This window comes from Triturus cristatus, chromosome 11 (genome assembly GCF_964204655.1).
Source record: "Triturus cristatus chromosome 11, aTriCri1.1, whole genome shotgun sequence".
Lineage (NCBI taxonomy): Eukaryota > Metazoa > Chordata > Amphibia > Caudata > Salamandridae > Triturus > Triturus cristatus.
In genome coordinates, this window is record NC_140594.1 from 1,135,530,136 (window position 1) to 1,135,551,619 (window position 21,484).

At 42.2% G+C, this 21,484-nt stretch overlaps 1 protein-coding gene across 3 annotated transcripts in view; it reads right to left on the bottom strand.

Moving 5' to 3' along the window:
- LOC146786202 (cytochrome P450 2J2-like) overlaps positions 1 to 14,809 on the bottom strand; it is a 626,890-nt gene extending 612,081 nt beyond the window's left edge. For 2 of the 3 annotated variants that reach the window (XM_085635777.1, XM_085635779.1), the window contains exon 1: positions 14,345 to 14,656. In XM_085635777.1, coding sequence (XP_085491903.1) covers positions 14,345 to 14,521 — 177 coding nt within the window. In that variant the 5' untranslated portion in view covers positions 14,522 to 14,656. Of the gene's footprint in view, positions 1 to 14,344 lie in introns of all 3 variants that reach the window. The other variant, XM_085635778.1, reaches the window with a different exon arrangement.
- Between the last annotated feature and the right edge of the window lie 6,675 nt (positions 14,810 to 21,484).

Below are 21,484 nucleotides of genomic sequence, written 5' to 3' on the forward strand. Positions count from 1 at the left end.
TCTATGCTGCCCTCACAGCTCGACACTATCTGTCACTCAGCCGTCCCCCACCTACATCGGCCGGTCTCATGACTTCATGACTTTCTCCTCCCCTCACGCAGGCACCCCCACGGAGCCACCGGGCATCTCACCGTCCGTTTGTCGACTTTAGCAAGCAGGTGCTAGATCCTGTCGGCAACGTCCGCGGTCGGGGAGGGTCCTCAGCAGGGACCTCAGCGCAGGCCGGCCCCCACACAATCGGCTGGGCCTCAGTGACGCCGCTTCGGTTTGTTCCTCTCCCACCTCTTGCCCAGGGTCAGAATCGCCAGCGATTGTTACTCCAGTATTTCTGGGCTACGGCACAGGATTTGTGTGTGTTTTCACACCAGATCGATTACAGGATTGATTGGGGATGATGCTTCGGGCGCGGAGTCGTCCTAAGCTGCAGCCATTTTCGTTGGCTGCTAGCCATGCCCCCCAGATTTATTTAATTGATTATTAATTATGTAAATTGTGTAATACTTACATAATTTAGTTATATTTTAGGTTACAGTGGGTTTGTAGGGGTACACGGTAGGAAATAAATTAAGTAACAATTAATTAATTATTAAAAAGTTATTTAATTTATTCTCAATTATGAAAATTGTGGTATACTTATATATTTTAGTTTTATTTTAGGTCTGGTCTGCTAAGTTTGTAGGGGTATAGGGTGTAAAGTTAATTAAATAATGACAATTTTTTAATTGATAATTATTTCATTGCTTATTAATTATGTTAATTGGTTATATACACATATATATATATATATATATAATTCGTGGTTTACGTCCTTTTCTGTACATGTGGCTTGAATTACATAGGGAGCACCAAATTACAAGCCCATGTCAGAATTTTACAACATTTAAGGGCAATCGTGAACAAAGACTCTAGCTACCCAGTAGCACGTCATTTCAGAAAACAACATAATAATGATCTCAGTCGCCTGAAATACTTTGTTGTCGACAGTGTCCCCGCACAGCGAAGAGGGGGCAACAGAGAGAAATCTCTTAGACAACTCGAAACCAAATATATACTCGAGTTCAACAGCAAAGCTCCCACAGGGTTAAATAACACTGAGGATTTACATAATTTTATTTGAGTATTTGCATGCCACACGGTACTAAATATTCTTTTAATATTCTTTTAATATTTGATTGAGATCTACAGCGTGTGCATTGGCAATCCTGTTGACCGAAGCCATCTCACTGACCAGTCCATTTATTTAACCTGTATCCTCACCAATTTTACAAATACTGTTTACCAATATTGTTTGAGAGTAGACTTCTTAGCCAGCCGTCTGAATTAATTTGTTCCTTCTATGTCTTTTTTGTTTTTTGCTTTTGTCTTTCGAATTCAAAGGGGTACAGTTTAGGAAGTGAAGAGAAAAAGAGAAAAAAAGAGAAAAAAAGAAAATACAAATTCCTTCCCCGAATGTTGGTGCCTTCCAGTTCTTCATATCTGATGAATCTTTCAGTCAGGCTCCTTTCATCCTTGTGTGAATTACAATTTAGGTGAAAGCAGCCCCATTGGACATGCCCAAACATCAAACTGTAGATACATTATTCGAAAGATTAGGTGATTTGCTGAACTCAATATGTATATGTCAATATGAAAACTCATACATACGACAAGTGTTTTAATTCCTTTTTCCCTTTTTCTTGCTTTCTTTCCCCGCTTGTTTTGCTATCCTATCATTATTTGCACTTTCATCACTTTTTGACCAGCTTTCATGATTTTTACATAGGCAAATGATTTTAAAGCAATTTTGGGTTTTATGAAATGATTTTGTCATTAGACACAATTTTAGCATTTGTTTAAAAACTGTAAAGAATTCAGACCGTGTGTTATTTAACTGTATGAATTAGGTTTATAATATAGCTGCTATGTGTGTATATATAATGCATTTGTTTGCATTTTGCACCATTGTTGCGTATTTTGCACATTTGCATTCTTGCACTTTAAAGGCACATTTTGCACTTTAAAAATCAGGATTTGCACTAAAAATCTGCGTATTTGCACAATTAATATTTGCACCTTAGATCCATGGAACATACTGTGTTTTTACATGGTCTGGACATTTTTTCAATAAGTTAAAGAAGTTCTAAACAGACATCATGCAATAATATTACTGTGGAATTTTATAGACCCATGCTGCTAGACTTACTAATGTATTTGTACATATTGCATTTTTGCATTTGCCATGTAGACTAGTGTATTTCTTCTATGTTTAGCATCACGAGGTCATAGAGTGCTCCAAAATATAAAGGCTAATGAAGCGGCAGTTACTTTATGTGATCAAGGCGATCAGGTGGCCCAAACGCGTAATGGCTTGCTGTGTGGGTGCTGATTTTCATTAAAAACCTGTGAAGCACGAGCTGGTGTCCGTGTGCTTCTACCTCGCCGTCAGGAAGTGGGAGACAGCCTGTTGGAACTCTATATATATATATATATATATATATATATATATATATATATATATAGTTTAATGTTAATTAATAATGTTTATATTAAGAGTTTAATATACTTTCTAAATTAGTAGAATCATTCAATTTTTATGTGTGTTTTAAGTGAATTACTTTTCCTACTGTTGCTTAGAATGGAGTGGGAATAGTACATTTAACCCCTCCAAAGTCTACCGCTTTCCCTACTATTGCACAGACTGGAATGGGAATAGTAAATCTTACATCTCTTATATCCAGTGCTTTCCCTACCATTGCGCTATTTAATGTGTGGAGAGTAACTGTAACCCCTCCGAAATCCATCACTTTCTCTACTGTTGTGATGTTTGGAGTTGGATTCGTAAATTCAACCTCGCAGAATTCCAACATTCTCCAGTATTGGGGTATCTTTCATAGATTCACATGCTTGAATCAAATCAAATGATCTTTATTCGATCATTTTCCATATGATCATAAAAGACGTACATAATTTAAAACACACACAGATTAATATAAAAAAAAATCTAATATTTATTTTCTTTTTTTTAAATGCATCAATGAAAATAAAATACATGCCAGGCACAAAAGCCGTAAAAAAGACCTGCTCTAAAAATCTGAAATAATGTAATACAATGCAATCACAAATATCAGGACTTAAGGTACAAGTAGATTTGAGTGTTCATTGTTTAAAATAACATTGCCTTTCTCACACTTAACATGCCCCTCAAAAAACCGCCACCCAAATAACAGGTATCTTGGTTATTTAGCAGCTGTAAGAAGAGCAAAGCAGCTTTGCACTTAATAAATGTGTCAGCGCAGCGCCTTGAGACCCTCACGGGTGAGTAGCGCGCTTACCATTCCCTGATTGATTAAATAGAGGCAATAGAAATTTCCTAGTGCAAGGGAGATAAAAATTACAAACGAAAACAAAGTGCAATAAGTTCTGATTTGATTGCTCATCACACGGGCAAATACAGATATTGTTTGGAGAGTATTGCCCTGGGGGAAACACAGAATCTTGTGAATTGTTCCTAACCTAAAACGAGTCAGTAAGTTGCGTTCGTACACGTTCTGCACAAATAATAGGTATGGGGCGATCCCAGCTGTCATCTGAACCAAACAATACTCTCAAACAGACGGCTTCACCACTTCCACAGCCTCCCTAGAGACCTGTCTGCGTGTGGAAAGGCATTCCTGGGTCCAGCTTTTGTCTTTTTTGGTGGTACTCTCCAGGTTCTCAAACAAGTGTGCACAACCTAGAGCTGAAGTGGCATCTCTTATATACTTTAGCCACAGAATGTTCAATCCATGGGCGCAAGCAAGACTATCTCGAACAACTCCACGGTTGAGCTCAGCTTTCTTATTTGACCAAATGGAGCACCAAAGGGCTACAAGGGTGGCACCAATAAGGTCCTGAGCATAAACCCTAATTCTTGGAGTAGGGGGAAGTGGGGTGTCGAGGGAGAACCCATTCAACAAGTGGTGGCAAAATCTATTTTCCTGGACTTGAATGATAGCAACATCCCTGTAACCCCATACCCCCATGCCATACCTCAAAGTTGGAAGGCATTATTTTTATACATTTCTATTAATGGGGCCAATGGCTTTCTACCAATGCAAGCAGCAAGAGAGAACATAGAGCAGACTGCATGAGAAAATCGGGTTAATCTACTTCCAAGACTTGCAGACCATGTGGAAGCATCATTGAAATCCAAGCCAAGATAAGATAAGGAAAAAGGGATACCCTGACTATTTTGTTCCCTTCAATTGACTGGATACTAGTTTTGGTGTTCCTGGGACCACACACCATAACAAACGTTTTGGAGCAATTTGTTTCCAAGTCAGACCCTTCATGAATTTCACAAAGTTACTGAGTAATATCTTCATACCATTCACCGTTCCAGCAAGAAGCACCATGTCATCCACATATAATAAGGCAGGCACTGCCTTATTTTCAACGAGCAGTACGTCTGCCACAGCAACATCTAGTGTCCGCTCCAAATCATGAATATATAATAAAAAGAGGATGGGGCGAGTACGCAACCTTGGTGTACCCCTTTATTGACTTTAAATGTAGAGGTACACTCTCCGGCCTCGCAAAATCTTACTGAGGCAATGAGATGCCGGTGTAAAAGTGTACGAAAAGTCACCAGGTCTGCCTCCAGGCCGATAAGTTGAAGGATTGCCCCCAATTTCAACTTATTTATGCAATCAAAGGCGCTCGATAGGTCCATAAATGAAAGATGGATTGGGATTTCCCTTGCATATTTATATTTGGCCATGATGAGATGCAAGTTTAAACACTGCTCAATGGTACCTAGGCCCTTCCAGAAACTGTATTGAACCCGCGATATGTTGTTACTTTGCCTTGTCCACAATAAAAGTCGATCTAAAACCACTCTGCTAATTATTTTAGTGGTGGAGTCAGGCAGGGATATCGGTAGGTAGCAAATAGGGTCATTGGTATTGCCCTTTTTAAAGATAGGTACAATGATTGAAAGTCTCCAAGAGGGTAAAATCCCCTCGCTGCAAACCATATTAAAGACAGAAGTGAGTACCAGTGACTAAAATCCTGGGTCCTCCGTAAATAAGTCCATGGGAACTCAATCCAGGCCCTGCACTTTTTGCTCCAGCTGTCATAGATAGCTTTAAGAACTTCCTCCTCCCTAAAACACAAATTGCCACAAGGAGACTCTTTAGGCAGACCCTCATCTATGGGCACCATTTAGGAAGAGTACACGGCTGAGAAGTGGTCACACCACACCTCAGGAGTAATATGTACCATAACTTTGCCTGGGGGCTGCGCTGGTGAGATTCTTGAATCATTCCCCATCGTCAAAGTGGGAGTCCCATGGTATCAGAATAAAGCAGTATGTATCAGTGTAATAGGCTATTAAGCTGAACCTTGCATTCCCTTTACAGCCTATCTATTTTCTTTTAAAAAAAGGACCAAAGTTGAAGAATGACCAAACAGGACACAACACCCTTAGAATGCTCCCAACAGAGGCATTTTCTCTCAGATTTAGTCTCCCTGAGCTCTATTCAGTTCTTCAGATTTAGTGATTTCCAAATTGTTTATTCTCTGTTCCAGTATGCAAGATCTGGTCAAGAAAGGACTTTTTAGACCTTATGCGTAAGGTGAGAAAAGGCTTCATTCAGAAGATCCTAATAAGGAATGTAATTTTTGCCTTCATCCATCCCACTTGGGTATGCAGAACCTTTTCTACAAAAACCCTGAAGGACCATGAGGGAAGACTTTTCTTATGGTTGCAACAACTTAAAACTAAAACTTCCATTATTTCTGAAGAGGAAAGTAGTGAGTGCTTTGTTTCCTCACAGACTTGCAAAACGAGGGAAAGGCCTTACCATGAGTCCCCTCACAGAAGCAAAAAAGCCTTTAAAAAGCCTTACATGGATCTACACAAGGCTCCTCTCATGAGAGGAAAAGGGCTTTCTCAGATTCTAAGTCTGAGCCTTCTACAGCCCTCCAACTGAAATCTAGATCCTCCCCTGAACCATTTAAAAAAAAGACTAAGTTGACTGAAAATTGTCATAGACGGCTGCAACGCCATCTCCATAAAGTGTTCGTCCTGAATAACCATCTCCCAGTAAAAGTGTCCCCACCACCACCCAGCCACTTGGTGGATCTTCAATAATCAGAGGATGAAGCTCAAGGAATGTTTGGTGCAGCCCAGAGCCCCTTGGAGTTGCACGTCAAATATCAAGATAAAGAGGATTATTATGAGCCTGTTTATCAAAGCCACCACTACGTGGAGTAATACCATCCTTATGCTCCTCCATCACCACCAGGCGTGTTCCAGGTTCCTGCTGCTTTTGGCAAGACCTGCAAAGCATCCTTCAAGGCTATGGCACGCGTTTCCCAACACCAACCTAAGCACAACAACCACCTACAGTGGTACTTGCGCCCGTACCTAAATCACCAAACTATATACCTCCTCCACATACTCCAAGGATGGCACCACAAACCTGGATAGCCATGCCTCCTCGAGAGGATCCGTCTACATCAGATGATGACGATGATGATGATGATGATGGTGATGGGGATAGAGAAAGAGGATGAATAATGGACAATCAGACCATCCCGAATGAATGAGATTATTCCCTCATTCCTCCACCTTTACCTCCAGCTCCACAAGCATTGGATACTCCACTGGAAAATATTGGTGGTTTTCACATGCTAATAAAGAGAGCAGCCAAGTGTTTCCAGTTCCCCATTACTGTTAAACAATCGGACTGTTTTCTGTGCAATTTCAAGGAGCAATCTAGAAAAAGGGTCAGAGCAATACAGATTATGGATTATATCTGGGAGGGAGGAGTAAAACACTGGCGATCAGCATTGCATGTTCTCCCTAGGATTGATAAATAATATAAAGCGGCAGAGGACTCACCTGCCTGTTTGATCGGAGATCCAAAACTTGATTCTATCATTACTCAGACTGCATAGCCCAAGTCTACAAATCCATCCACCCCAATGTCTTCTCCGCCTGACAAGGAGGACAAGGAGGGCAACTGACTAGATAATATCAAAAAGAGATTTTTTGTGATGTCAGGGACAACTGTTTTTGTCGCAAACTGGCAAATTCCGGGACTATAAGATCGCCAGATGTGGTCGCACAATGCCACATATCTGGAATTCTTGCCGGAAGACAAAAAAGCAGAAGGTACATGCTTTTGGCAGGACCGTGAAAAAGCAGCATCTGAAATTATTGACGGCGCAATGGATATTGCATTCATAGGCTTTCGGCCGTTGGCGGGGTCAGCTTTCCTTCGGCACCAGGATTGGCTCAAAGCTACATAATTCCGGCCTGAAGTTCAAACTAAGATCCTCGATATGCCCTTCAACTCTTTATTTGGGAAGCATGGCGATGACGCCCTGCAGGCCATTAAGGCAGATACTGAAACAGCTGGATCCCTAGGAACTCATCAGTTCGGCAAAACTCCTTTTCATGGAGCACGTGGCGACGGATCTTACTAGTATCGTGGAAGATACTAGCAGTCCTTTTGACCCGCCTACCAGTAGCGTCAACCCTATCAAGCACCGTCATCAGCAGCCTATTCTAAGCAGCAACCAAGAAGGAGACAGGCTGCTTCCTCCAGAGATAATGCCAGGAAGCAGTGACAAGCTCAAGGTGCCTGCTAAACCCCCTACTCATCTTTCGGTGGGTGACAACATTTCGCAATACCTGAATCAATGGAACAAAATCACTACGGACAAGTGGGTCCTAGATCTCATTGCTTATGGCCATACCCTGGAGTTCACTCAGGTTCCACCTCAAACTCCACTTAGAAACTTTCTCCCATTTTATCTTCATATTCTTTGCAAGGAGGTTTTAGCCAGGTTGTCAAAACGGGCAATTGTACATGTTCCACACTCTCATAAAGGAAAGAGGTTGTACTCCTGTTTTTCCCTAGTGAGGAAGAAGTCAGGGGAGTGGTGCCCCATTCTCGATCTCAGGAAACTCAACAAATACCTGAACACATGCAGTCATGCAAATCATACTTGCACACCAGCAGGGTTTGTTGGACCTTTTGTCACCATATCCTAGTGCATCCTGTGCCCCATAGGGAATTTAAAAACAGACAGACCCCGTAGTCAAGCATTCATCGAGGGATAACGTCTAGGCTTTTGTACCAAATCCCTGTATATTAAGCAGCAGATATACAAGCCCCTTGCTTTGCCAGTACGTCACTTTTTGTGACGCACTGACCGCGCATTTCCCTGCCCCATATTTACAAGGACAGGAAAAGCCACCCTGTGTGGCATTTTCTGTCCTTGTAAATACGGCCCATTTACTCACAGTACTATGCGTGAAAGGGGCGTTCCATGGGTGTTGCTGTGGCAACACCCATGGAACCAGACACATTTCCAGATTTACGAGGAATCGTAAACCAGGAAATGCATCAGTATGCTATGCAGCGAGGCGCAAAAAGGATTTTTTTTTTTTCATTTCTCCTCTTTTTTTTTTCCTCTTTTAATGCGTCCTGCATCCTACAGTGGGAAACAACCTTTACAAAACGGTCATTACACCGCAATACCTTTACAACGCAGTACCATTACAACGCAAGTCGTTACAATGACTTGCTCTAGATGGCGCTCTAAACTAAGTCATAGTATAATTAACTATTCCAACACCTTCCCTACTGTTGCACACTCTGGAGTAGGAATAGTAAAGGATACTATTCCTAGGTCCAGCGTGCCATCTACAGCAAGTAATTGTAATGGTACTGCGTTGTAACAACACGGTTATTAGAACAACCGTGTTGTATAAGCACGCTATGTAATGACTCGCATTGTAAAGAAACATATTCTTCTACAGCACGCATTGAAAGAGGAAAATGCCTGTAGTGATTGTTTTCGTGCAGGAAGGTGCCCCTTCCTGCACAAAAGCAATCTCCCTATAACGCAGGCATCCTTGCACCATGGTGCAAGGGTGCCTGCGCATGGCAGCTGTTTGTGCGCCAGCGCTGGGGAGAGCACAGGAATGCGACATATCATTGTAAATATGTCTTATTCCTGTGCTCTGAAAGTGCTGCAGCGTGGCGCAGCCAAAGGGCTTTCGGTGCTGCGCTGCAGCACTTTCTAGTAAATCTGCCCCTAAATATGGCCAATGTGTGGCAGCAGATTCAGGGGCTGTGGTCAGAACGACCGGGCAATATGAAAAAACCTAATCTGCCCTTATATTTATATAGTAATATATATTATATTGTGAACTTCTCCTTCAGGCACAATCCGGATTCTCTGCACTCTAGAATTCAGTGGCCAGTGTGTTAGATGGTGCTGAGTGCTGCCCTCTTCCTTTGTGCATTGGATTCTAAATTTACAAAGTGCTGTCTAAATCTTTAACCTGGCATGTTGTGTGGTAACAGAGACTGACTAGACTGCTGAGACAGATGCTCCTTTTACTACCTTCCTCATTTAAATGAGGTGTGCAGGGATGGCTGCAAGAGGGGAAGCATCTTTATTCATGGTAACTATTGTGGGAGCCACAGCACACAGGGCGTCTTACACAACAGAGCTGCAGAAACAAGATTTTAGCTTCAGCAACCCTTGTTGTGAAAATATAAAGGTTTTAATTTCACTAAACATATGATTCAGATACTTTATTCGTCAATCACTCATAGTGTCAAATTTACAAAGATACATTTACACTTATATGATACTTTTGTGCATGTTTACACCTACACTTAGGTGTAACTACGTTTTTTTGCTGTTTACCATTTCTGAGTGGAGATTTACACCTAGGTACAGACTTACATTTCTGCACCCCATAAAATGAGGGGTTGTGACCTCCTTAAACAGACTTCATGAGTGTAAAGTTACTACTAGTAACTTTTCACGTGTTGGTGGTGCTCCCCATGGGAAAGTATGTGGAAAATTCTTAAAGTTTATTATTCTAAAAATTCTATATATTTTAATGATTAATATAAATGTAAATTCATGTATGCATTGCAACATCTTTATGAAGTATTTACTTCTCAGGGTAAACATTTTTTCGCTGGAAAGTTGCACTTAAAATCTGCAAATAACGCTTTACGCTTATTTGCGCCACTTTTAATCCCAGGGCGTTCTATGGGTGGTTTGGTGTTCCAAAGCAACCACCCATGGATTGTGACTCAGAGCCAGATCTGCAAACATTATTAGACCTGCCTTTGTCTAAAAAAAATAACATATCTTAGGTATATGAGGTAGGCGCAAACCCTAGGAAATGCAGTCATTTCTTCAAATATTTCCCACATTGCATGTGTGCTGTATTGTACAGCACACATTTAATAAGTGAAATGTGAAAAAAAATTAATTAACCTTGGGATTTTGTGCTGGAAATGCATCTTTCTAGTTCAGAACCTTTGGCAGATATGAGGCACACAGCTTTGCGCGATGGTGCAAAGGTGCGTGTGTGCATGTCGATCGGCTGCATCTCTGTGTGCGAGCACAGGAGAATAACAAGCTTTGGCATAGCCAATAGGTCTCGCATTTAAGAACTTCAACAGAAATACTTTATCTGCAGTCTAGGAAATCTGTATTTTTACTGCACGTAGGGAAATTAAATGCTTTGTCCAAAGTCACACCCTATTGAGCAACATTTGAAAATGGAACGTGGTTTCAGAACTCGTGCAGTTAGAAGTTTTGCCCTTGAAAGCACATTCACTTCCCATTAACACAAGTTGTGGACTGCCTGTTAAGCAGGCTAAAGAAATAAGTATGTTGTCTGAAGCTGCTGCCTATTAAAAGCCCTGGCAGTTGTAAGGTTACAAATTAAGCATTGGGAGTGCGACTGGAGCCAGACTGTTGTCCTTTAAAGCACATTCCCTTCATATTTACACAGATTGTGCGCTGCCTGTGAGGCAGGCAAAAAAAATATATATATTGTTTAAAACTGCTGCCTAACGACAGCCGTGGCAGTTGCTTGGTTACAAATTAACCATTGTGAGTGCAGCTAGAGGCATGCTACTATTCTATTTCAGTTTTTGCCCAATAACATTAAAATATGTTCAGTGTACTTACAGCAATGTATGTGCCTTATAAAAACAAAAGCCATACAGGTAGAATACATTTGGAGCTGGACTCCTATTTTAACTAAAAGTGCTTCCGAAGGCGATTGCACAGAATGTAATAAAAACAGAAGTAAAGGAGAATGTTATCTGTGTGTATATAAAAAACCAAAAAGCACAGAATAAACTGCGCTATAATACAGTTAAATGGCAAAGATCTAGAAAAAACATTTGTGTGCACGTTCGAGCCCTATTTAGCATATAAATGACATACAACAAACAGGTACTGCATAGATTATAAATTAGTGAAACAAAGATATAATCTAGGTTACCGTGTTTTAATAGTGAAACCGATCACGATTGTGGGTTACTGTGCTTTATATTATATAGTGGTGTTTTAAACATAGGGAGATTGTAGTTCTAAATATGAGCTGGTGGTTTCTGGTGCTCAACAGCAGCACCTAATAATCAACAGAAATACTTTATCTGTAGTCCAGGACACCTGTATTTATACTACGTGTAGGGAAATTAAATGCTTTGTCCAAAATCACACCCTATTGAGCAACATTTGAGAATGGAACCTGTTTTCCAAGATCGTACAGTTAGAAGCTTTGTCCTTGAAAGCACATTCACTTCCCATTAACACAAGCTGTGTGCTGTCTGTTAAGCAGGATTTTAAAAAAGTATGTTGTCTGAAGCTGCTGCCTAATAAAAGCCCCGGCAGTTGCAAGGTTACAAATTAAGCATTGGGCGTGCGACTGGGGCCTGAATTTTTGTCCTTTAAAGAGCATTCCCTTCATATTTACACGAGTTGTGTGCTGCCTGTTAGGCAGGCTAAAAAAAGAAGTATGTTGTCTGAAGCTGCTGCCTAATAAAAGCCCCGGCAGTTATAAGGTTACAAATTAAGCATTGGGAGTACGACTGGAGCCAGACGTTTTGTCCTTTAAAGCACATTCCCTTCATATTTACACAGATTGTGCACTGCCTTTTAGGCAGGCAAAATCAATTATATATATATTTATATTGTTTAAAACTGCTGCCTAATGACACCCCGGCAGTTGCTTGGTTACAAATTAACCATTGGGAGTGCAGCTAGAGGCATGGCACTATTCTATTTTTGTTTTTGCCCAATAACATTAAAATATGTTCAGTGTACTTACAGCAATGTATGTGCCTTATAAAACCAAAAGCCATACAGGTAGAATACATTTATGAGCTGGTGGTTTCTGGTGCTCAACAGAAGCACCTAATACTCAACAGAAATACTTTATCTGCAGTCCAGGACGCCTGTATCTTCAATGTGTGTAGGGAAATCAAATGCTTTGTCCAAAATCACACTCTATTGAGCAACATTTGAGAATGGAACCGGATTTCCAAGCTCGTACAGTTAGAAGTTTTGTCCTTGAAAGCACATTCACTTCCCATTAACACAAATTGTGTGCTGCCTGTTAGGCAGGCTAAAAAAGGAAGTATGTTGTCTGAAGCTGCTGCCTAATGAAAGCCCTGGCAGTTATAAGGTTACAAATTAGGCATTGGGAGTGCGATTGGAGCCAGAGGTTTTGTCCTTTAAAGCACATCCCCTTCATATTTACACGGTTTGTACACTGCTTGATAGGCAGGCAAAAAATAAATATATAACATTATTTAAAACTGCTACCTAATGACAGCCCCGGCAGTTGCTTGGTTACAAATTAACTATTGGGAGTGCAGCTGGAATCAGAAGTTTTGACCTTTAACGCACATTCCCTTCATATTTACACAGGTTGTGCACTGCCTGTTAGGCAGGCTGAAATAAGAAGTATGTTGTCTGAAGCTTCTGCCTAATAAAAGCCCAGGCAGTTGCAAGGTTACAAATTAAGCATTGGCAGTGCCGCTGGAGCCAGAAGTTTTGTCCTTTAAAGCACATTCCCTTCATATTTACACGGGTTGTGCGCCGTGTTTTAATAATGAAACCCATATTGAATGTAGGTTACCGTGCTTTATATTATGTAGTGGTGTTTTGAACATGGGGAAAGTGCAGTGCTAAATATGAGCTGGTGGTTTCTGGTGCTCAACAGCAACACCTAAAAATCAACAGAAATACTTCAGCTGCAGTCCAGGACACCTGTATTGTTAAATGTGTGTCGGGAAATCAAATGCTTTGTCCAAAATCACACCCCATTGAGCAACATTTGAGAATGGAACCTTGTTTCCGAGCTCGTACAGTTAAGACGTTTTGCCCTTGAAAGCACATTCACTTCCCATTAACACAAGTTGTGTGCTGCCTGTTAGGCAGGCTAAAAAAAGAAGTATGTTGTCTGAAGCTGCTGCCCAATAAAAGCCCCGGCAGTTGTAATGCAGCTGCCACCCTGCACACTGCTGCTCGCTAACACAGGATAAACGGCGTGGGAGTGCACATTACAAAAGAGGTGGGACATGCACCCGCCTTTATCCATTTGTGTGCTTTCATTATTGAAAGACACATGCAGAAGCCAACCCAATGTGTGGTGGGAGTCAGACTCACACAGAGCAGTTACAAGAAACCTCGCAGAGCAGCGCATGCACACTGCGCTAGGCTCGACCTAAAAACGCAGCACAGCGACCGTGGTGGCTGGGCTGCTTTGTGCAATTTTTTAAGAAATGTGCCCCTAGTTTACTTTTGAAGAATCCTGAGGGACCCAGCTGTATTTTGTTGGCCTCATAAATATAAACATGCAAGACCCAATGCAACTCCTCAGGGAACTAACCCACCCATCAGCCAGAAAAATATTTCTTTGCTCACTACAGACCAGCGCTCGAAGTGAGCTAGCAGCTGGAGGTTAAATGACTAAATTTTATTCTGATGAAATAGCAAAGGGTAGCTAAATAAATAAGGTACTTTTGTGGTGCTGGAAACACACGAGCCACCTCCCATTCAACACCCTTTTCGATGTATTCTGCATTAAAATCTGAAAGCCTAAATTATATAAAACTAAAAAAAAAACATATACATCAATGAAGCGAAAAAACATTTTACATATACAGTTGCATGAAGCCCAAAAGTGCATGTGTTAGGTTCGTCATTGGAAACTGCATCTGAAGTAGGCAGGTCTCTGCTACAGTACTACAGATCCATCACTGGCTTCACAATTTTACATAGGCTTACGCCTGGTTGAATTTGGGCAAACAATGCACCATCTGAGTTTGCACACCTTGGAATTGGGTAAAAATAAAGCATTAACCCTTTAGCCACCATTTAGGAGGAGCGCAAACCGAATGGTGTGGATATGCTACTCCCAGTTCAAACTGCACCCTCTGGTATCAGTATTTTCTAACTGTGGTATTACCCCAAATGATAGAAGGCAGCTTGGAATAAGCCCCTGTGCCTTGCCCTATAATCACCGCATTTTCCAGCATACCTGCATGAGAGTTTCATGGTGTAGACTGAAGTTTAGCGCCCACATGTTTCCAAAGATAGGGAGTGGAGTTGGTCCTGGTGGAAGCTTCCTCGCCTTCCACTGCAGATTTAGAAACTGGCCCAATAGCAGGACCACAGCCAGGGCGACTAGCGCCCAAGTGACCTCCATCGCTTCCATCCTGTTGGGAGCTTTATCCGGCGCTGAACCTGCAAACTCTTTACCTGGATCGTCTCTCAGTCAGGTGTGTCCTGTGGGGATGTATCACTCTTCCTTCTTTTTCCCTTAATGCCAAACAGTCACAGTGCAGACTGTGTGAACATGGCCTGGAGGAGTCTAGGAAGAGGCGCCAGGTTGGTTAGAACTGCTGAAGGTCGATGCCAGATGGGTCACTCTGTCCAGCATTTAACCTCTCCGCCCCCTGGTGGTTGCAGCACAGCTGTGAATTGTGGCACAGCTTGGATGAGTAATTCTTTGTGAGGTCAAGGCATCAGAACTAAAAAGGAAAATGTAAATTATTGTCTTCGGGCGGTATGGAACAAAACAACTATTTAATCAGTCTGAGACAATTGTGAGCATTGTGGTCATAACATATCGCTTACCACCCAAGGATGAGACTACAGTAGATTCTAGGTGAGACCATATAATATCGGATGCAGAGGTGTGACACGTTTGATGCCAATGAGTCAGACAAACTTGGCAGCAATGGCAGGGACAATGCGGGCTTGCAAACCAGCGCCCTTATACACGTGATTTGATTTGCAGATCAGCATTGAAGCGGCGTCCCAGTGTAAAGAAGAAGAAAAACAACTCTGTTTGCCAAGTTCTAGGTCTTTATTTCAATTAAATTTGATTGATATAGATCTCTTATGAGATCAACAATTGTACATAAATCCGTAGGTATGCATAAATTTCTTGCATAAAATATTTTAGCTTAGTATTAAAATCACATTTAAAATGAAAATAGAACACATTTCATACATTTGTACAATTTAGAGCAAACAAATTAATTTGGTGGACTTTTAAAAAAAGCGAGTAAATCGGTAGAGGAGGAAAGGATACATCTAAAAGCTATAGGTTTTATAAAACGGTTTCGAGCTCTACTACCTCCTTGTTTGAACTTAATTATAAGATATGTGTTAGATCCTGGCATTTATCACATACCCCACTATAATTGTCATGGTTATTCAAGTGTCTTGTCAAAACCTTTAAATGAAGTAGACCTAAGTGCAACATGGTGATATATCTCCCAATATTATGTTGACTGACTGACTGACTGATTGTATTTATAGAGCGCACTTATGCCGAGGCGTCTTGGCGCTAGGTAGCCGAAACTGGGAAAGCACCGAAGTTAGCCTTGTAAGAAAAGCCTGGTTTTTATGGCCTTTCTAAAGATGGAACGAGAGGGCTGAAGGCGGAGGGAGACAGGGAGGGCATTCCAAAGTCTGGCTGCCAGGAATGAAAAGCGTTTACCACCCCATCTTGCCCTCTTGATTTTGGGGGGATGGACCAGCCCGACGTCTGAAGACCGTAGACAACGCGCTGGAGTGTAGCGAGGAAATATAGATTGGGACATCTTCGGCCCCGCCTCCATAGAGGGCTTTGTGTACAAGGCAGAGGGCCTTGAAATCTACTCGGCGTCTTACCGGAAGCCAGTGAAGAGCTTTTATGCTCGCGGAGGTGGGATGGTGTTTCGGAAGGCCACATAGAACTCGGGCAGCAGCGTTTTGAAGAGATTGGAGTTTAGTCAGCTGTTTTACCCCTGAGCCCAAATAGAGTGCGTTACAATAATCTATCCTTGATAGAATAAGAGCACCCACTACAGTTTTCCTGAGGGAAGGCGGGATAAATGGGAGAATTTTGTAAAGAATTTTGAGTGTGAAAAAACAGGCGGAAACCACTTGGTTTATTTGGGGGGCACAGGTGAGCCCACCGTCGAGGAGAAAACCAAGATTTCTAGCCTTGGTAACTGGCGAGGGGCATATACCAGCCTCCGGGGGCCACCAGCGCTGGTTCCATATGGAGGGTTTATTTCCGAACTCGAGGACCTCGGTTTTTTGAGTATTTAGCTTTAAAAAATTAACACTCATCCATGACATTACGGAGGAGAGACAATCGCGAAATCGCTCAGCTGGCATATTATCATTTTGGGTAATTGACACCAGTAGTTGTGTGTCGTCAGCGTAGGACACGAGCACTAGGCCATGGCTCTTAATCAGTCTGGCCAGTGGGGTCACATAGATGTTGAAAAGGGTGGGCGAAAGTGCCGAGCCCTGTGGGACTCCGCCCGGGAGAGTGAACCGTTCCGATTTCAAACCTTCCCAGTGGATTAGCTGTTCCCTAGAGTCGAGGAAGGAAGTGAGAAGGGATAGGGCCTTGCCACCGACTCCCACAGATTGCAGCCTAGTTAGTAATACTGTATGATTTACAGTATCAAAGGCTGCCGTGAGGTCTAATAGCATTAGGGCAGCTCTACCCCCATCATCCAACACCCTTTGAATTCCTTTGGTTGCCATGATCAAGGCAGATTCAGTAGAGTGTTGGGATCTAAACCCATGCTGAGTAGGATCTAGCAAGTTGTTTCCCTCCAGGTAGGATGTCAGATCCTGATTAATGGCCTTTTCCAATATTTTGGAGGTTATAGGCAGACATGAGATGGGGCAGTAGATTTTCGCCTCCAAAGGATCAAGAAAAAGTTTTTTCAAAATAGGCCTAATGCAGGCCAGTTTCTATCCTACTGGAAAGATCCCTGTTTCAATCACTAGATTGAGCAGCGGGGTCAATGCTCTGCCGACCTCTTCCGCTGCTAGGTGTAGGATATACGGGGGACAAGGGTCAAGTGGGGATCCTGATTTAGTTAGAGAGAGTGATTCAACGACTTGCTTCACCTCCAGATTTGAAAAGTTAGTTAAGCTGCCATGGTGGGACTGTCTGTCCCACGCCTCAAGGGGTATGGTAGTATTGACCTGGGGTAGATTCAAAAGTTCATCATAGACCAGATTTACCTTGGTCTGGAAAAAGACCGCTAGGTTATCGATAAAAATTTGGTTGGGGAGAAAAACAGAGTCCCTTGGCCGACTAGACAGTGCAGTGACAGTTTTGAATAATTCTTTGGAGGAGTTGGAAGATGCAAGAATTTTAGCAGTAAAATAGGTTGATTTAGCTAAAATTATGCCTTGTTTGTATTCCTTCAAAACTACACCATAGTCTGCTTTGAGCGAGAGACTATAGGAGGAGCGCCAAATGCGCTCCTTATGTCTGCATATGATTTTGATGCTTTTTAACTCTGCAGAGTACCAAGGTGCTGAAGCGTATCTTTTTTTACTGGTTTAGACACTTCCGGGGCCAATGGATTATTGGCCTGAATAATCCAATTATTAAAGTCCAAGGCTACCAGATTGGGATCGGTCTGGAAGATGGGGAGATCTTTCAGGGCTGCGGACAGCTCAATTTGCGCGACCTTTTTCCAGGCCCGAATTTTGCTCTGAGGGGGTCTTATTCTGCGAGACTGATTGATGTCGGCAATATTGATGATAAAGTTGACAGCATAGTGGTCGGTCCAAAGAAGGGGGCATGAGTTAATTACCGTGATGAGTGAACTATTAGTAAAAATGCCGTCCAGGGTGTGTCCGGCTTGATGTGTAGGTTAATGCACCAATTGCGTCAGACCAAAACTAGCTAACGTGTCAGTTAGACTTGAGGTGTCCACATTCTTAGTTACCTCTAAGTGAAAGGTAAAATCTCCAAGCAATGTAAAGGACTCCGTGTTAAGACAAGACTCCATGCGGGTTTGCAACTGGGTGACGAACGTACACCTAGGACCGGGGGGTCTATAGACTAAGATTCCTTGAAAAACCTCCCTATTGTTCATTTTTATGCTCAGAAACATAGCTTCTGCCGCCAGAGGAGGTTCAGGTGTCATTCTTACCCTAAAACAATCTCGATATATCAAAGCGATTCCACCCCCGATAGTCGCTGTTCTATCCAGATTGGTGACTAAATAATCTGCTGGTACTACATGATTCCAGTCAGGGTTGCTTGCTTCATTAGCCCAAGTCTCAGTTAAAAAAATCAAATCAGGGTGATGAAGTTGGATAAGACATTCTAGGTCGGTCCTGTGTTTCATCAGAGATCTGATGTTAATTAGAATGCAGTTAATAGGATTGGCGCGTATTATTGCCACGTTGTTGACTGAGGGGATGGAATGCCGGTGTAGCCCACCCTGTGCAGGATTCGACGCCCTGGTATTAGTATGTTGGGAACAAAGGTTGGGCCCGGACTGAGTGGAGTTAGGTTGGTTGGCTCTACACCTACCGCAGTATACCCAGGGGAAGATGAAAAAGTCTCTGTCCCGACTGGGGTCCAAGCAATCATCATATTTTAAGGACAGTAGCTCATCGCGAGGATATACCCGCCTAGACATTGAAGCAGGCGTTTTGGCGCTGGTCGCGCTCCGGGCGCAGACGGGCTTGCCTTTGGCGCGCCACTGGCGCGCCCGCTGCGCTGTCGCAGCATCCCGTCTTAAGTAGGCGGAGGGAAATAGCAGGCTGAGCCACTAGAGTTCCAACCGCTACACGTGTCCGCTCTGGGCAGAGGGGTCACGTGGTATGCGGGAAAATGGCGGCGTCAGTGTGCAATCAAACAGGGGGTGTATCAGCAAGAAGGTGAGTTTTGTTTTTTTTACATAAAGGCGCAATTTAAAAACATTTAATATTTCCTAGGAATCAGCAGAGTGAATATTTTTAAAAACAATATGTGAGCAAAACGACGCTAGTAGTCAGCGCGTCAGCAACTCGAGTACACAGCAATTCAAATTCACATCAATTTGCATTCACCATCAACAGAGGTCACAATTCCTTCAGTTTAGGCAAGCGGAACATCGAGCAATGATTAAAAAGGAGCAGTAGTCAAATAACGCTAGTAATCAGCGCTAAGCCCAAGACGGAGTACCTGCGCGCGGTCGCAGCATCCGGTCTTAAGTAGGCAGAGGGAAATAGCAGACTGAGCCACTAGAGTGCCAACCACTACACGTGTCCGCTCTGGGCAGAGGGGTCACGTGGTATGCGGGAAAATGGCGGCGTCCAAGGTAAAACTTGTGTATTATGGAGGGAACTTAAACTCAATCATTGAAGCGATAGAGTTGTAATGAGATAACTGTAGGCAGTATGCCTTGTCAAGGTCGAAACTTTAAGGGGAGTCACATTTTTCAGAAAGTGCTTCAGGTGTACTGGAAACCAGGATTGAAGAATGGCTTAAGTACACTGAAAGTATTGTAGAGCAGTCTTGAGATTTGTTTGAAACGTATCATGTTTTTTCCCTGAATTAAAGCTTTTGTATCTCAGTAAAGCCCTTAAGAGCCTTCTTCTGCATGCAGAAGTTTAAAAGCCCATCTGATTATATTGGCTAAGGCTATTGGGAATGCACTTACGATGGCAAATTCCAAGCAAAGGATCTGTACTGGAACGGCTTGTACTAATAACAATAATTTGCATAAAGATTTACCTTCGCTGGTATTCAAAACGTTCCATCTGACTAAAGGAATATACTCTGCTTGAAAATGCCTCTTGCCTGAATGATTGTAAAATTTCCTTATAGCGGAAATGTGAGCTTCTGCTTTTTGGTTCATCTGGTGAAGATGAGAATGAACTTCTAAGGTTTGAGAAAAGGCTCGCCCGAGATAGGTGTAGGCTTTTACCACCTTGATTTTAGTGCCATCTAGTTGTCACTTATAGTGGATGTGGTGTTTCCTACCTCTAAATGGAACTACCTTTGTTTTGGAAATATTCACGTTTAGGAAATTTGTTTCTGTATATTTAGTAAGTACGTCTATATTTCTCTGTAAGCCCAGGTCTTTAACAATCACCAACAGTCACCCCAAAATGTTCCTACCTAGCGAAGGAGTAGCAACATTAGAAGTGCGATAACATTGAATTGTGCAATGGCTTGTAGGGTGGGGGGGTTGAAAATGGCCCTTTCTGCAGGGTCACCGCAAACTTTTTGCCTTCATCCTCCTCTTTTCCTGACCCTGTTTTTTTTGGGCCTTAGGACTCTGAGCACTTTACCGCTGATTATCAGTGCTAAAGTGCATGTGCTTCTTCCCTAAACATTTTTGTGATTGGTGTGTACTTGATTGGTATATGTAAATGTTTTTTTTCTTGTAGTTTTATATTGCCTGAATTTGACCCAAAGGTATCAGAGCACTTTACATGAGCAGCTGTAGTGTTACAAAAGGACACAATTTTTTGTAGGCACAGGGAGATTAAATGATTTGACCCGAATCACAGGATGTTGAGTGTCATTGCAAAGACTCGAACCCAGTTCCCCAGATTAGAGATCGATTGCCCTAGCCATTAGGCTACATAGTCTCTTGTAAGGTGGTACCCCCTGACCCCAGGTAGCATCCAGATAGTGGGCTGCAGCTCTGATTGTGCCACCCACAGAACTAGTCTTTCAAACCTGTCTCAGGCCTGCCACCGCAATGCCTGTGTGAACAGTTTACTGCCACTACAACTTGGCATTTAAAACTACTTGTTAAGCCCTAAGCTCCCCTTTTATTACATGTAAGTCACCTCTAAAATAGGCCATGGGTAGCCCTAAGGACAAATGCTATGTAAGTAAAAGATAGCAAATTTACCCGTTTTACTTGTCCTTGTAGTGACAAACAGCCTATTTCGTGTTTTTTAACTACTGTGAGACCTACTCCTATAAAAGTTTAACATTGGGAATTCCTTAATGCACCTTTAAGCTGTAATTCCTGATCAGAGAGGAGCAGCTTTTTCACGTTTCACGTGTTTGGAATATTTGTGATAAATCCTACTTACAGGTGAGGTCGGATTTAACTTTACTAAGTTAGAAATGCCACTTTTTGAAAGTGTAGTAACAAGAGAAGTTTGGCCCTAGAGTACAGGTTCTGGCAGGGCCGTTTTATATATGTAACAGAGGAAAAGCTTGAACCTGTTTTATTCAAATATAGCATCTTTTACTTTACGCTGGGACAAACGGTGAAATTTTGCTTGCACCGGTATTATATTTTATACCTTTTATTTGAGTTTTTTAGATTTTGCATGTATACTCAAACATCAACATGGGACAAATTAATCTACATACAAAAAGAACATTTGTGATGTTGAATGATGTTGAATT